The sequence below is a fragment of the Phyllobates terribilis genome, unplaced genomic scaffold, assembly GCF_046119375.1.
Source record: "Phyllobates terribilis strain yellow unplaced genomic scaffold, ASM4611937v1 Scaffold_3__8_contigs__length_932513732, whole genome shotgun sequence".
Taxonomy (NCBI): Eukaryota; Metazoa; Chordata; class Amphibia; order Anura; family Dendrobatidae; genus Phyllobates; species Phyllobates terribilis.
In genome coordinates this window covers 579,958,073-579,973,070 of record NW_027362763.1, presented here as the reverse complement: position 1 = coordinate 579,973,070, position 14,998 = coordinate 579,958,073, and the positions used below count along the sequence as shown (strand labels likewise).

General features: G+C 43.7%; 1 protein-coding gene across 4 annotated transcripts in view; it reads left to right on the top strand.

Annotated features, from left to right (window-relative positions):
* FMN2 (formin 2) overlaps window positions 1-14,998 on the top strand; it is an 872,215-nt gene that overhangs the window by 654,595 nt on the left and 202,622 nt on the right. For all 4 annotated transcript variants that reach the window (XR_012318036.1, XR_012318035.1, XM_073671454.1 and 1 more), the window contains one exon: window positions 9,962-10,013. Coding sequence is in view for 2 of the 4 variants with exons in the window: in XM_073671454.1 (XP_073527555.1) it covers window positions 9,962-10,013 (52 nt within the window). In the remaining 2 variants the exon portion in view is untranslated. The remainder of the gene's footprint in view (window positions 1-9,961; window positions 10,014-14,998) is intronic.

Here is a 14,998-nt window from a genome sequence, read left to right as displayed (position 1 = left end):
TATATTTTTTCAAGGAGGTACATTTCCACTTATACCTAGTTATTTTATTCTCCAAACATTTCAATCTATTTATATAGGCATTAAAGGCATGTATGGCAATTTATAGGATATGTTTACAGACTTTAAGTTGCTTGGTTGCAATTTGACAATCAATAAAGATTTTAGTTCTAGCTTTATAAAATGTATACGTATGGAGTATACATAGTAACATAGTTTTTAAGGTTGAAGAAAGACTAAGTCCAACTAGTTCAACCCATAGCCTAACATGTTGATCCAGAGGAAGGCAAAAAAAAACCATGTGGCAAACACTAAGCTCCACATTGGGGAAAAAAATTCCTTCCCGACTCCATACGACAATCAGACTAGTTCCCTGGATCAACTCCCTATCAAGGAATCTAGTATATGTAACCTGTAATATTATACTTTTCAAGAAAGGCATTCATGCCCTACTTACATTTTAGTAGTGAATCCATCATTACAACATCATGCGGCAGAGAGTTCCATAGTCTCACTGCTCTTACAGTAAAGAATCCCCGTCTGTGATTATGATTAAACCTTCTTTCCTCCAGACGTAGAAGATGCCCCCTTGTCCCAGTCTCAGGCCTCAGAGTAAAAAGATCAGTAGACAGGTCTTTGTACTGTCCCCTCATATACTTGTACATAGTAATAAGATCACCCCTAAGCCTTCTTTTTTCCACAGTAAATAACCCCAAGTGTAATAACCTGTCTTGGTATTGCAGACCCCCCAGTCCTCTAATAACCTTGGTCGCTCTTCTCTGCACCCTCTCTAGTTCAGCTATGTCTTTCTTATACACTGGAGACCAGAACTGTACACAGTATTCTAAGTGTGGTCGCACTAATGACTTGTATAGAGGTAAAATTATGTTCTCCTCATGAGCATCTATGCCTCTTTTAATGCATCCCATTATTTTATTTGCCTTTGCAGCAGCTGCCTGACACTGGCCACTAAACGTGAGCTTGTCGTCCACCAATACACCCAGGTCTTTTTCAGTTACTGTTTTGCCCAGTGTTTTACAATTAAGCATATAATTATACATTTTATTTCCTCTGCCCAAGTGCATTACCTTACATTTATCCCCATTAAAGCTCATTTGCCATTTATCAGCCCAAGCTTCTAGTTTACATAGATCCTCCTGTAATATAAAATTGTCCTCCTCTGTACTGATTACCCTGCAGAGTTTAGTGTAATCTGCTAATATAGGATTCAATTTAATTTAAAGTGGTTAAACACTACTTGGATAACTCCTTATTACACCCCACGCTTGGCCCCGATAAAATATAAAAGCTTATACTCCCCTCCTGTGTCAGCGCCGTTCCCGCAGTTTTGGCACTTGCTGTGCCTGGGGCTCCCGTGCTGTTGTTGTGATATGTGATGCCGGTGCCGAATCAGAGCTGACGTCACTGTCCCCATCTCCTGTCAAATTGAACATGAGGAGGAAGTCAGGCATCAGCTGCAGCCGGGACTTCCTCTTCATGTTCGATTTGTCCGAAAGCGGGGACAGTGACTCTGGTGCTGATTGGGCGCTGGGATCACGTGTCACAACAATCACACTAGAGCCCCAGGACTAGAGATGAGCGGTGTTCGACTAGAACTGTTCGCCAATCTCAAATTCGAGCTGTTTTGGGCGGTGTTCGAGTTGTTCGACGAACCCGAACGATTTGCAAAAAATTCGGCTGTTCGAGGTTATGTTCGATAACTGTTCGTGCACCAAAAGCGTGTCCTGCATGTCTGGCGCTATTTAGAGCACCAATCATGCAGGGATTGTCTGCCACTCACTGTAATGCCACAGCCATGGTGGTTGTGGCATTACAGTGATTGCCCAAATCGATGGGAACAGTGCCAACAGTGAAACATGAAAAGCGGCAATTCAGCAGCGGCATACACCGGTACCCGACAATTTAGAACCGAAAGAATAGAGCTTCACACATAGATTAGATAGATAGAAACATGTCAGTCACATATATATGAAGTACAGTGAAAGTGTTGCTTACTGTACTTGTCATTTAGCGTAAAGGATTTATCAAAAAAAATAATAGTGTTTTCATGCACCGTCTCTTTAAAAAAGCCGGCCGGCAATTCAGCATCTGTACCCGACAATTTAGAATAGAAGGAATAGAGAATCACACATAGATTAGATAGATAGAAACATGTCAGTCACATATATATGAAGTACAGTGACAGTGTTGGTTACTGTACTTGTCATTTAGTGTAAAGGATTTATTAACAAAAATAATAGTGTTTTCATGCACCGTCTCTTTAAGAAAGCCGGCCGGCAATTCAGCATCTGTACCCGACAATTTATAACAGACAGAATAGAGCTTCACACATAGATTAGATAGATAGAAACATGTCAGTCACATATATATGAAGTACAGTGATAGTGTTGGTTACTGTACTTGTCATTTAGTATTAAAATAAAGGATTTATTATTAAAAAAATTGGCGTGGGGTTCCCCTTAATTTTAGGCTCTAGCGGAGGTTAAGCAGACAGCTGGGGCAGATGTTTGAAGCCTGGGAAGGGGGTAATACCCACGGAGCTTCCCAGGCTACTAATATCAGCCCCCAGCTGAATACATAGCCTTTACTAGCTATTAAAATGGGGGACCCCCCCCAAAAAAAATGACGTGGGGTCCCCCCTAATTTAATAGCTAGCAAAGGCTAGGCAGACAGCTGGGGGCTAATATTAATAGCCCAGGAAGGGAGCCATGAATATTGGCCCCCTCCCAGGCTAGAAACACCAGCCGTCAGCCGCCCCAGAAATGGCGCATTCATAGGATGCGCCAATTCTGGCACTTAGCCTCGCTCTTCCACGCTGCCCTGTAGCGGTGGCAGGGGGTAATAGGGCTGGGGTTGATGTCAGCTTATAATGCCAGCTGACATCAAGCCCAGGTTAGTAATGGAGAGGCGTCTATAAGACACCCCCATTACTAACCCCATAGTCAAAGTTAAAAAAAACACAAACACCCAGAATAAAGTCCTTTAATTGAAATAAAGACAATTCTTTATTGTTCTAAATTAAACCATACTTACCATCACGCCCATTCCAGCTGAAGCCAACGATCTCCTGTAATAAAAATAAAATAATAAAGCAACCTCATCCTTACCTTTCTATGGTTCCCACGACAGCTTCAGCTCTGCTACATCGAGATGACAGGCTGGACCGCAGCAGAACGCTGCCATCCAGCCTGTCATGCCGCAGACACTGAGAAGAGCAGGCTTGCTTGCGCTCCTCAGTGTCTCGCTGTGACGGCATCCAGATGAGCCGAGGTCATGTCCAATGAACTCGGCTCACCTCATGCACGTCACTTACAGCGTGGGAGAATTCTCATGCTGAAGCGCTGAGTGCAGGAGAATTTTCCCACGCTGTCAGTGAGGTGCATGAGGTGAGCTGAGTTCATTGGACATGAGCTCACCTCCTGCACGTCACTGACAGCGTGGGAGAATTCTCCTGCACTCAGCACTTCAGCGTGAGAATTTTCCCACGCTGTCAGTGACGTGCATGAGGTGAGCCGAGTTCATTGGACATGACCTCGGCTCATCTGGATGCCGTCACAGCGAGACACTGAGGAGCGCAAGCATGCCTGCTCTTCTCAGTGTCTGCGGCATGACAGGCTGGATGGCAGCGTTCTGCTGCGGTCCAGCCTGTCATCTCGATGTAGCAGAGCTGAAGCTGTCGTGGGAACCATGGAAAGGTAAGGATGAGGTTGCTTTATTATTTTATTTTTATTACAGGAGATCGTTGGCTTCAGCTGGAATGGGCGTGATGGTAAGTATGGTTTAATTTAGAACAATAAAGAATTGTGTCTTTATTTCAATTAAAGGACTTTATTCTGGGTGTTGTGTTTTTTTTTAAATACTTTACTAGAAATTCATGGCGGTCATGTCTAATACTGGCGTGACCCCATGAATTTTGGGCTTGGGGCCAGCTGATAATACCAAGCTGGCCCTAACCCCTTTATTACCCAGTGAGCCACCGCACCAGGGCCCTGGATGAGTTGGGTACAGCGCCAGAAGATGGTGCTTCTATGAACGCGCCATTTTCCGGGGTGGCTGCGGACTGCAATTTGCAGCGGGGGGGGCCCAGAAAGCTTGGGCCTCCCTGCGCTGCAGATTCCAGCCCCCAGCTGCCTAGTTGTACCTGGCTGGACACAAAAATAGGGCGAAGCCCCACATATTTTTTTTTTAATTATTTCATGAAATTCATGAAATAATTAAGAAAAAAAGGCCTTCCCTATATTGTTGTGTCCGGCCAGGTACAAATAGTCAGCTGGTGGTTGGGGGCAGCCCATTCCTGCCTGCTGTACCTGGCTGGACACAAATATAGTGCGAAGCCCCACTTCAATTTTTTTAAATTATTTCAGGAAATTCATGAAATAATTAAGAAAAAAAGGCCTTCCCTATATTGTTGTGTCCGGCCAGGTACAAATAGTCAGCTGGTGGTTGGGGGCAGCCCATTCCTGCCTGCTGTACCTGGCTGGACACAAATATAGTGCGAAGCCCCACTTCAATTTTTTTAAATTATTTCAGGAAATTCATGAAATAATTAAAAAAAAATTGACGTGGGGCTTCGCACTATATTTGTGTCCAGTCAGGTGCAGCAGGCAGGAACGGGCTGCCCCCAACCACCAGCTGCCTATTTGTACCTGGCCGGACACAACAATATAGGGAAGCCCTTTTTTTCTTAATTATTTCATGAAATAATTTAAAGAAAATTGACGTGGGGCTTCGCCCTGTTTTTGTGTCCAGCCAGGTACAACTAGGCAGCTGGGGGCTGGAATCCGCAGCGCAGGGAGGCCCAAGCTTTCTGGGCCACCCCCGCTGCAAATTGCAGTCCGCAGCCACCCCGGAAAATGGCGCGTTCATAGAAGCGCCATCTTCTGGCGCTGTACCCAACTCATCCAGGGCCCTGATGCGGTGGCTCACTGGGTAATAAAGGGGTTAGGGCCAGCTTGGCATTCTCAGCTGGCCCTAAGCCCAAAATTCATGGGGTCACGCCAATATTAGACATGACCACCATGAATTTCTAGTAAAGTATTTAAAAAAAACACAACACCCAGAAAAAAGTCCTTTAATTGAAATAAACACACAATTCTTTATTGTTCTAAATTAAACCATACTTACCGTCACGCCCATTCCAGCTGAAGCCAACGATCTCCTGAAATAAAAGAAAAATAATAAAGCAACATCATCCTTACCTTTCCATGGTTCCCATGACAGCTTCAGCTCTGCTACATCGAGATGACAGGCTGGACCGCAGCAGAACGCTGCCATCCAGCCTGTCATCCCGCAGACTCTGAGAAGCGCAGGCTTGCTTGCGCTCCACAGTGTCTCTCTGTGAGGGCATCCAGATGAGCCGAGTTAATGTCCAATGAACTCGGCTCACCTCATGCACGTCACTGACAGCGTGGGAAAATTCTCCTGCACTCAGCGCTTTAGCGTGGGAGAATACTCACACTGAAGCGCTGAGTGCAGGAGAATTCTCCCACGCTGTCAGTGACGTGCAGGAGGTGAGCTGAGTTCATTGGACATGAGCTCACCTTATGCACGTCACTGACAGCGTGGGAAAATTCTCCTGCACTCAGCGCTTCAGCGTGGGAGAATTCTCACGCTGAAGCGCTGAGTGCAGGAGAATTCTCCCACGCTGTCAGTGACGTGCAGGAGGTGAGCTGAGTTCAGTGGACATGAGCTCACCTTATGCACGTCACTGACAGCGTGGGAGAATTCTCCTGCACTCAGCGCTTCAGCGTGAGAATTTTCCCACGCTGTCAGTGACGTGCATGAGGTGAGCTCATGTCCAATGAACTCAGCTCACCTCCTGCACGTCACTGACAGCGTGGGAGAATTCTCCTGCACTCAGCGCTTCAGTGTGAGTATTCTCCCACGCTGAAGCGCTGAGTGCAGGAGAATTTTCCCACGCTGTCAGTGACGTGCATGAGGTGAGCCGAGTTCATTGGACATTAACTCGGCTCATCTGGATGCCCTCACAGAGAGACACTGTGGAACGCAAGCAAGCCTGCGCTTCTCAGTGTCTGCGGGATGACAGGCTGGATGGCGGCGTTCTGCTGCGGTCCAGCCTGTCATCTCGATGTAGCAGAGCTGAAGCTGTCCTGGGAACCATGGAAAGGTAAGGATGATGTTGCTTTATTATTTTTCTTTTATTGCAGGAGATCGTTGGCTTCAGCTGGAATGGGCGTGATGGTAAGTATGGTTTAATTTAGAACAATAAAGGATTGTGTCTTTATTTCAATTAAAGGACTTTATTCTGGGTGTTTGTGTTTTCTTTTAACTTTGACTATGGGGTTAGTAATGGGGGTGTCTTATAGACGCCTCTCCATTACTAACCTGGGCTTGATGTCAGCTGGCATTATAAGCTGACATCAACCCCAGCCCTATTACCCCACTGCCACCGCTCCAGGGCAGTGGGAAGAGCGAGGCTAAGTGCCAGAATTGGCACATCCTATGGATGCGCCATTTCTGGGGCGGCTGACGGCTGGTGTTTCTAGCCTGGGAGGGGGCCAATATTCATGGCTCCCTTCCTGGGCTATTAATATCAGCCCCCAGCTGTCTGCCTAGCCTTTGCTAGCTATTAAATTAGGGGGGACCCCACGTCATTTTTTTGGGGGGGTCCCCCATTTTAATAGCTAGTAAAGGCTATGTATTCAGCTGGGGGCTCATATTAGTAGCCTGGGAAGCTCCGTGGGTATTACCCCCTTCCCAGGCTTCAAACATCTGCCCCAGCTGTCTGCTTGACCTCCGCTAGAGACTAAAATTAAGGGGAACCCCACGCCAATTTTTTTTAATAATAAATCCTTTATTTTAATACTAAATGACAAGTACAGTAACCAACACTATCACTGTACTTCATATATATGTGACTGACATGTTTCTATCTATCTAATCTATGTGTGAAGCTCTATTCTGTCTGTTATAAATTTTCGGGTACAGATGCTGAATTGCCAGCCGGCTTTTTTAAAGAGACAGTGCATGAAAACACTATTATATTTTTTAATAAATCCTTTACACTAAATGACAAGTACAGTAAGCAACACTGTCACTGTACTTCTTATATATGTGACTGACATGTTTCTATCTATCTAATCTATGTGTGAGGCTCTATTCCTTCTTGTCTAAATTGTCGGGTACCGGTGTATGCCGCTGCTGAATTGCCGGCCGGCTTTTTTAAAGAAAGCGTCTTCTGAGCAGTTTGTCAGCTTTTCGACACCTTTTGAAGGTGTTTTCTATGTGTTTCTATGTGTTTTTGTTTGCCTGCCATTGGTTTTAACGGTGTTCGGTGTTCGACGGTGTTCGACGAACAGTTCCTCGAACATCCCGGTGTTCGACGAACCGAACCGAACCCGAACACTACGGGGGTGGCTCAACACTACCCAGGACCTGAGTGCAGACACTGCTGGAACGGCGCCAGCATAGAAGGTGAGCATTGGCTTTATTTTATTGGGGCCAAACATTTAGATTAAGAATGGGTTGTCTAAGTAGTGGACAACCCCTTTAACTTTTATTTGATTGTTAGCAGTGTAAAACTTTTCTACAGTATCCAACAATGGTGCTAAAAGTCCAGATGTATAGTCTAGAAAATATTGCTGGGAATTAAATAATCACATTATGCAAACAAAAATTTTGTATATTCTACAGTGCCGGCAAAAAAAAATCTTTACAAATTCAACGAAACACAAAATCTTAACGTTCAAGTGTTTTATTGCGGATATTTCGTTACAATTAGTATTTTAATTAATTAGTATTGATATTTAGATTTTACTAAGCCAGTTTTGCTATTATATAGTTTTTGATTATCTCCTTCATTGTGTGCACTTTTAAGAAGTGAAATCATGATGCGGATTTTACACGTAAAGTTTTTTTTTTACTGCACAAATGTAAAGTTTTTTTTGCCGGCACTGTACATCATGATTGTAAATACCTTTTAGTTTGTTTTATACATGGACCACTGCAGTGCTATTTTAGAACAAATGCATTTTGAGAAACAATTTAATTTAGATGTGTTTTTTCCTATAAAAACGTTTTATATATATATATATATATATATATACAGTACAGACCAAAAGTTTGGACACATCTTCTCATTTAAAGATCTTTCTGTATTTTCATGACTATGAGAATTGTACATTCACACTGAAGGCATCAAAACTATGAATTACCTCATGTGGAATTATATACTTAACAAAAAAGTGTGAAGCAACTGAAAATATGTCTTATATTCTAGGTTCTTCAAAGTAGCCACCTTTTGCTTTGATGACTGCTTTGCAAACTCTTGGCATTCTCTTGATGAGCTTCAAGAGGTAGTCACCGGAAATGGTCTTCCAACAATCTTGAAGGAGTTCCCAGAGATGCTTAGCACTTGTTGGCCCTTTTGAATTCACTCTGCGGTCCAGCTCACCCCAAACCATCTCGATTGGGTTCAGGTCTGGTGACTGTGGAGGCCAGGTCATCTGGCGTAGCACCCCATCACTCTCCTTCTTGGTCAAATAGCCCGGAGGTGTGTTTGGGGTCCTTGTCCTGTTGAAAAATAAATGATGGTTCAACTAAACGCAAACCGAATGGAATAGCATGCCGCTGCAAGATGCTGTGGTAGCCATGCTGGTGCAGTATGCCTTCAATTTTGAATAAATCCCCAACAGTGTCACCAGCAAAGCACCCCCACACCATCACACCTCCTCCTCCATGCTTCACGGTGGGAACCAGGCATGTTGAGTCCATCCGTTCACCTTTTCTGCGTCGCACAAAGACACGGTGGTTGGAACCAAAGATCTCAAATTTGGACTCATCAGACCAAAGCACAGATTTCCACTGGTCTAATGTCCATTCCTTGTGTTCTTTAGCCCAAACAAGTCTCTTCTGCTTGTTGCCTGTCCTTAGCAGTGGTTTCCTAGCAGCTATTTTACCATGAAGGCCTGCTGCACAAAGTCTCCTCTTAACAGTTGTTGAAGAGATGTGTCTGCTGCTAGAACTCTGTGTGGCATTGACCTGGTCTCTAATCTGAGCTGCTGTTAACCTGCGATTTCTGAGGCTGGTGACTTGGATAAACTTATCCTCAGAAGCAGAGGTGACTCTTGGTCTTCCTTTCCTGGGGCGGTCCTCATGTGAGACAGTTTCTTTGTAGCGCTTGATGGTTTTTGCCACTGCATTTGGGGACACTTTCAAAGTTTTCCCAATTTTTTGCACTGACTGACCTTCATTTCTTAAAGTGATGATGGCCACTCGTTTTTCTTTACTTAGAATTTGTATTATGGCAAGAAAAAAGCAGCTAACAGTCTATTCAGTAGGACTATCAGCTGTGTATCCACCTGATTTCTGCACAACACAACTGATGGTCCCAACCCCATTTATAAGGCAAGAAATCCCATTTATTAAACCTGACAGGGCACACCTGTGAAGTGAAAACCATTTCCGGTGACTACCTCTTGAAGCTCATCAAGAGAATGCCAAGAGTGTGCAAAGCAGTCATCAAAGCAAAAGGTGGCTACTTTGAAGAACCTAGAATATAAGACATATTTTCAGTTGTTTCACACTTTTTTGTTAAGTATATAATTCCACATGTGGTAATTCATAGTTTTGATGCCTTCAGTGTGAATGTACAATTTTCATAGTCATGAAAATACAGAAAAATCTTTTAATGGGAAGGTGTGTCCAAACTTTTGGTCTGTACTGTGTATATATATATATATATATATATATATATATATATATATATATATATATATATATATATATATAATTACTGTATATTTTTTAAAATTTGCAATATTCCATTCCTTCTTGTCTGTTTATTTATAAATATTTATAAGCCACAAGTGAAACAACAAAAGAAGGTTAAGTAAAAATATGCTTTAGAATTCGCATTTTGTGTAGAATAAATTTTGTGAGTGATGAGGTTCAATGTAGTATGCATTTTTTATTTATTTTTCAGCTAAAACTGAACATGAAGAAACTGAAAAGAAATTGACTGAAGTACATTCAAGGTATGTAAAATAAGATATGTTTCCACAAGAAATGATTGTATTGATTTATAGGACCCTGGTCCAGCAGCCAGGTCAGTACTCTGTGGCCGCTGGCCAGGAGCCATGTAATCATCCTCCTACCTGTCATCATTTGTGGCTCTTCTTTTGATTAGCCAGCCTGTTGTGTCATCATTGTTATTCCGTGACGCTCACACAATATCGTACCGGACCGGCTAATCAAGAAGAGTTACGAAAGATGACCGATAGGAGGAGGTTTACAGGGCTCCCATACAGTGGTCACAAAGTACTGACCTGGCTGCTGCGCCAATGTCCTTCAAATTTATTAGCGCATCTTCTAGTTTCTAAAATCTTCAGCTTTTTTTTTTTTTCAAAATTGGTGACTGACATATCACACTGTATTGCTAAGTAAATAAGCTTGTGATTTGGCACACATTGTATTCCGTATACTGCCTCATTTTTTTAGTTGTGTCAGGAGCAGAAATATAGCCTTTGCAGCCTGTATAGTTACACAGGGTCCCATAAGTGAGAGTGGCATCCCCAACTACATTATTGTTAAAAGTAATAAATACAGCAGGACCCTAAGTAATGCACTAGAGTACAGGAGGACCACTGTGTAACTCCATTTTTAAGGGGGCATAGTTCAGCAATGTTAGTGGTTGAGGTTTAACTGATAGGACAGAGTTTGTATCTGTAGGAAGTTGCTTGCTGAAGGTCAGAATTATGAGAGTCCATATTAGTGTGGTTAACATTAATTTTAATGACCTGTTTATAGGGTGCTGAATGATATTTGCAGTTTATAAGTGACATACGCTAAACAGTCATACTTGCCTATGATTGCCACCAAAACGGCTCTTATGACATTAGTTCCACAAGATGGTGAAAGGCATAACCTTAAAACCACCTGGCTAAAATTATGCAGCTATCCCTACAGCCCTCAAACAGCTCTGACATTTTGAGGCATTAAGTTCATGTGATAATGGATGGTGTCCTTTGGTGTCTAGTAGTGATGAGCGAGCATGCTCGTCACTACTCATTACTCGACCGAGCATCACAGGGCTCGAGATGCTCGTTATTCGGTGAGTATTTTTTGAATGTTCGGTGGGAGCTCGAGTCCCTGCCTGACATGTTTGGTGCATATTAAGCAGCCAATTAACATGCAGGGATTGCCTGACAGTCACTGTAATGTCGTAGCCATGTTGGTTGTGGCATTACAGTGATTGGCTGGCCGCATAGTGTCTATATAAGACCCGGTGACCTTATGCTCATCACAGTCTACAGGTCAAACAGGCAGAGTAGGGAGAGCATTGGTGCTCATTTTAGGCAGGGCTCCACACCACTATTAATCTACACTATCAATCCTTGTAAGGGCTGATTCTGATGAATATTAATACTGCTGACAGCAATAGTCAGGCAGAGTTTGTGGAGACCTAGTATAGTACAGAATAGGGTCCACTGCACGTTCTTTCTGATGCTGGAACTCCTATCAAAATCCCTAGATATATATCAGGGCTAATAATATTCTTTTTGCTCGTAATCCTGATCATTTTGGTGAAAAGCAATATAATCTTTATTGAACAATAAGCAAAGTGTACAAACATTGTCCAAAAACTTTAGAGAAGATCTATAAAAAGACAATTGTGCAATACTTTGAACATTAGACGGTTCATTATAACTATAACCCCCCCACCCTCTTCCATCTCCCGAGCACATATCCACAGCTCTATATCACAATAACAATCAAGTCTAACAGGAATTTTGCCGGCTAGTTGCTCTTTCATATACCAGTTAGTAAACTGGAAACAACTATGTATCGCCTGACGTATAGATAATGTCTGGGTATTAATAAAAGAGGACCATGTAAGGAAAAACCGTTCCATGTATTTATTGAGTACGGCCTCTATCCATTCCATTTTGAAAAGATAGGTTACCTTCGTAGTAATTAAGTCAGGGATCCTTTCAAAGTTAGTATTTCTGTCTTCCCAGGAAGACAGTTCCTCCATTCTGTAAATTTGGTCAGTTTAGTCTATCCATGCTTTTTTGAAAGGGGGGGTGGATTGTAATCTCCAATTTAGTGGGATGAGTAGGTTAGTTGATGTAATCGCATAATTTGGTAAGCTATCCTTGTGTGAGGTACAGGATGCATATAGTCTCCAAAGAGCTCTCAATGGAATGGATATGAGAATTGGTCTAATGTTGGGGTAGTCCCACCAGATATGGGAGATGGTGACAGTAGACTTCCTACAGAATGTAGCACCCTGAGGACTCGGCTGCTACAGGGGTATTGCACCTCAAGCCAGAGGTGTGATATTCCACTCCCGGGTAAGGATGGAGTGTGGAACTGAGCTCAGAAGGCTGCATGCACTACACACATCCCATTTCCGGAGGGCAGACCAACGGTACTCCCACTTAGAAATGTGCAGGTACGACCGAGTCTGTCCTTGGCTGGAGTGGGAGGGGGGTGGACCATCCCAGTAGTGTAGGGGCAGATAGGGGGAGCAGCCTGGGTAAAGCTAGGAGCTCATTGGGTGCTGGTCACCTGAGCTCACACATAGAGGGAGTATAAAAGGTGGGAACCATCTAAGATCAGGGTCAGTCTGTCAGAGTGTAACCTGAAGAGAGCAGAGGAGAAGAGCAGCTCCAAGGCCCAGAGAGAGAGAGGAGAGAGAAAGACCCAGAGGGGGAGAAAGAAGGAACTCTGAGAGCCCAAACTAAATCAAAGGGTGAAGAGTTGGCAACAGGGTACCGGATCCCAAACTGGTGGGGGCTACAGCATACCTCAGCCAGAGACCGGAGGCCGTGGGCAGCATCTGCCACGGCCACCCACCATATCCACCCGGAAGGCAGACCACGCATAGGGTCAGGGAACCCAGAGACAAGGGTTCACCAACAAGAGGCCCGAGGGAGCCGGACATAGGTGGATCCCTGGTGGGGAAGGCCAGAGACGAGGACAGGACAGAACGGGAGCTCAGAACCACGCTCCAGAACTACTTGGGGGTTGGCCGAGTCCAGGACCTGGTGGACGCAGCACGGCTCGGGTGGTCACTCAAGGCCGGAGTGACCGGAACATCTGCAGTAAGTAAAGAACCCTGAACTGCACAACCCGACTCTGTCTCTGATTACCATCCTCCCTGCACCTCCACAACCACCATCCTCTGCACCTGACCCCCTGAGGCTATACCCCTCCCGTTGGGGGTTATACTACCTAAGCTGCACCAACACCATCAGCCTCAGCGGACCCTGCTGCAGCGGCGGCCGTAGTGACCGCAATTCAACGGGTGGCGTAGTCGACATAAAGAACTTTAGTAACATCAGTAAGGACTGCCACACACTGAGCTTGACACCCTGGGCACGGACCGGGTCACAGCCACTCGGAGACTACAACCCCCATCTGATCCGGCTCCGGGTATTCCCCTAAAGAATATGGCCCAGGGGGTGCGTCAGTGACAGTAAACTTCCTACAGCTATAACATAGATTGTTTGCCATTAGTCACATTTTATGAAGGATATATGGAGTCTTATACCCACAGGTAAACATTAAGGGTCTTATAGGAATTCTCTTGAATTCTGATATATCTGCTGAAACCATGCGAGTGTGATAAAATAAGACAGTCCACCTCACTAAAGACAGAGCCCAATTTTTTCTATCAGGCAAGGATGAAGCTAGGTTTATTTGGTGAGTTATTAAAGATTAGGTCAGATTAGATATTGGGGAGAAGTCTGGTGGGCATAGATGGTGGGCATATATGGAATTTGCTGCAGTGTGTTAAGCAAAGAGGAGTTGAGTATTGAAAAAAGTTATTGGAGAAGTAGCGGCAAAGGGACAGGCGTCTTTTACATTTTAGGAGAATATGATGCTCTAGGGTACTTAAGGACAATAGGCTGAGTGTCTGTTTTTGGTTATTGACAAAACACTTAAACTAAATGGAAATTCCTTTGAGCTATGCAAAGTATAAAATGTTTACTGGAGAAAGGGTATATATATATATATATATATATATATATCACGGGGCCCCATAGCAAAAGTCCTAATTGAACCCCTTCTCTTCTCTGTAAATCTCTTGCTCGTATTGTGCTGTCATGGGGGAAAGGAAAAGACTAAATTATTTACCGGTAATTTGATTTTCCAGAGCTCATGATAGCACCTTTAAAATCCCCACCCCCACCCCCATCACTGGGTTTGGTGTGCACTATTTAAGTTGAGGTATATAAATGGTATGTACATATAAAAGTCTTGGAGGTCCTCTGATGCTCTGTCACCCAACTGATGTGCCTAATAGCTTCCGGCCTTGTTATTCAGTTGGTTCCTGTCCTTGATGGGTGGATACCCTCTGTCGTGTGGTGCTGTCGTGAGCTCTGGAAAATCCCATTACCGGTAAATAATTTAGTCTTTCGGTTAGAGGTTTAAGTCAACGTCTTTTGCTGTGAGTAATGTTAGAGAGATTGGGGAAGATCATCAGGTCGGAATCTTCAAAAATAAGTGGAGTAACTTGTCAGGCTTTTTTAAAAAAAAATCTGTAGGTATGATCAACCCTTCTAAGCCGTCTATATGGGAATATAGGTCATAGAAAGTTGAAAAAAATAATACCTTGATATCTGTGAATTGATGTCATGTTTAAGAGAAATCAAAATTTTTCTTATCTGCCTCCAGAGCTTATTTAAAATAGACTACAGCATTACCAGAGTGGGACATGTGAAGACTAACACTTTGCTCTCATAATCCCACACAGCTCTTGCATTGAGACCAGATCTAACAGTACAGGAGAAATTAACTTTGTATCATCACAAACATTCTTTGAAAGGCAGATGAATTTCTACTTCAGTAAATTGGGAAATAGCGCAGAACTGGCTAGTGTAAGGCATCGCTAGTCATCATCCTGGGGGATACTCGCTGCACCGGGTAAATTAAGCACACGTGCAATGTCCTTCCGGTATTTCACCATGCAGCCGTTTATTATTATCATAAACCGCATATCACACAGTTCTTC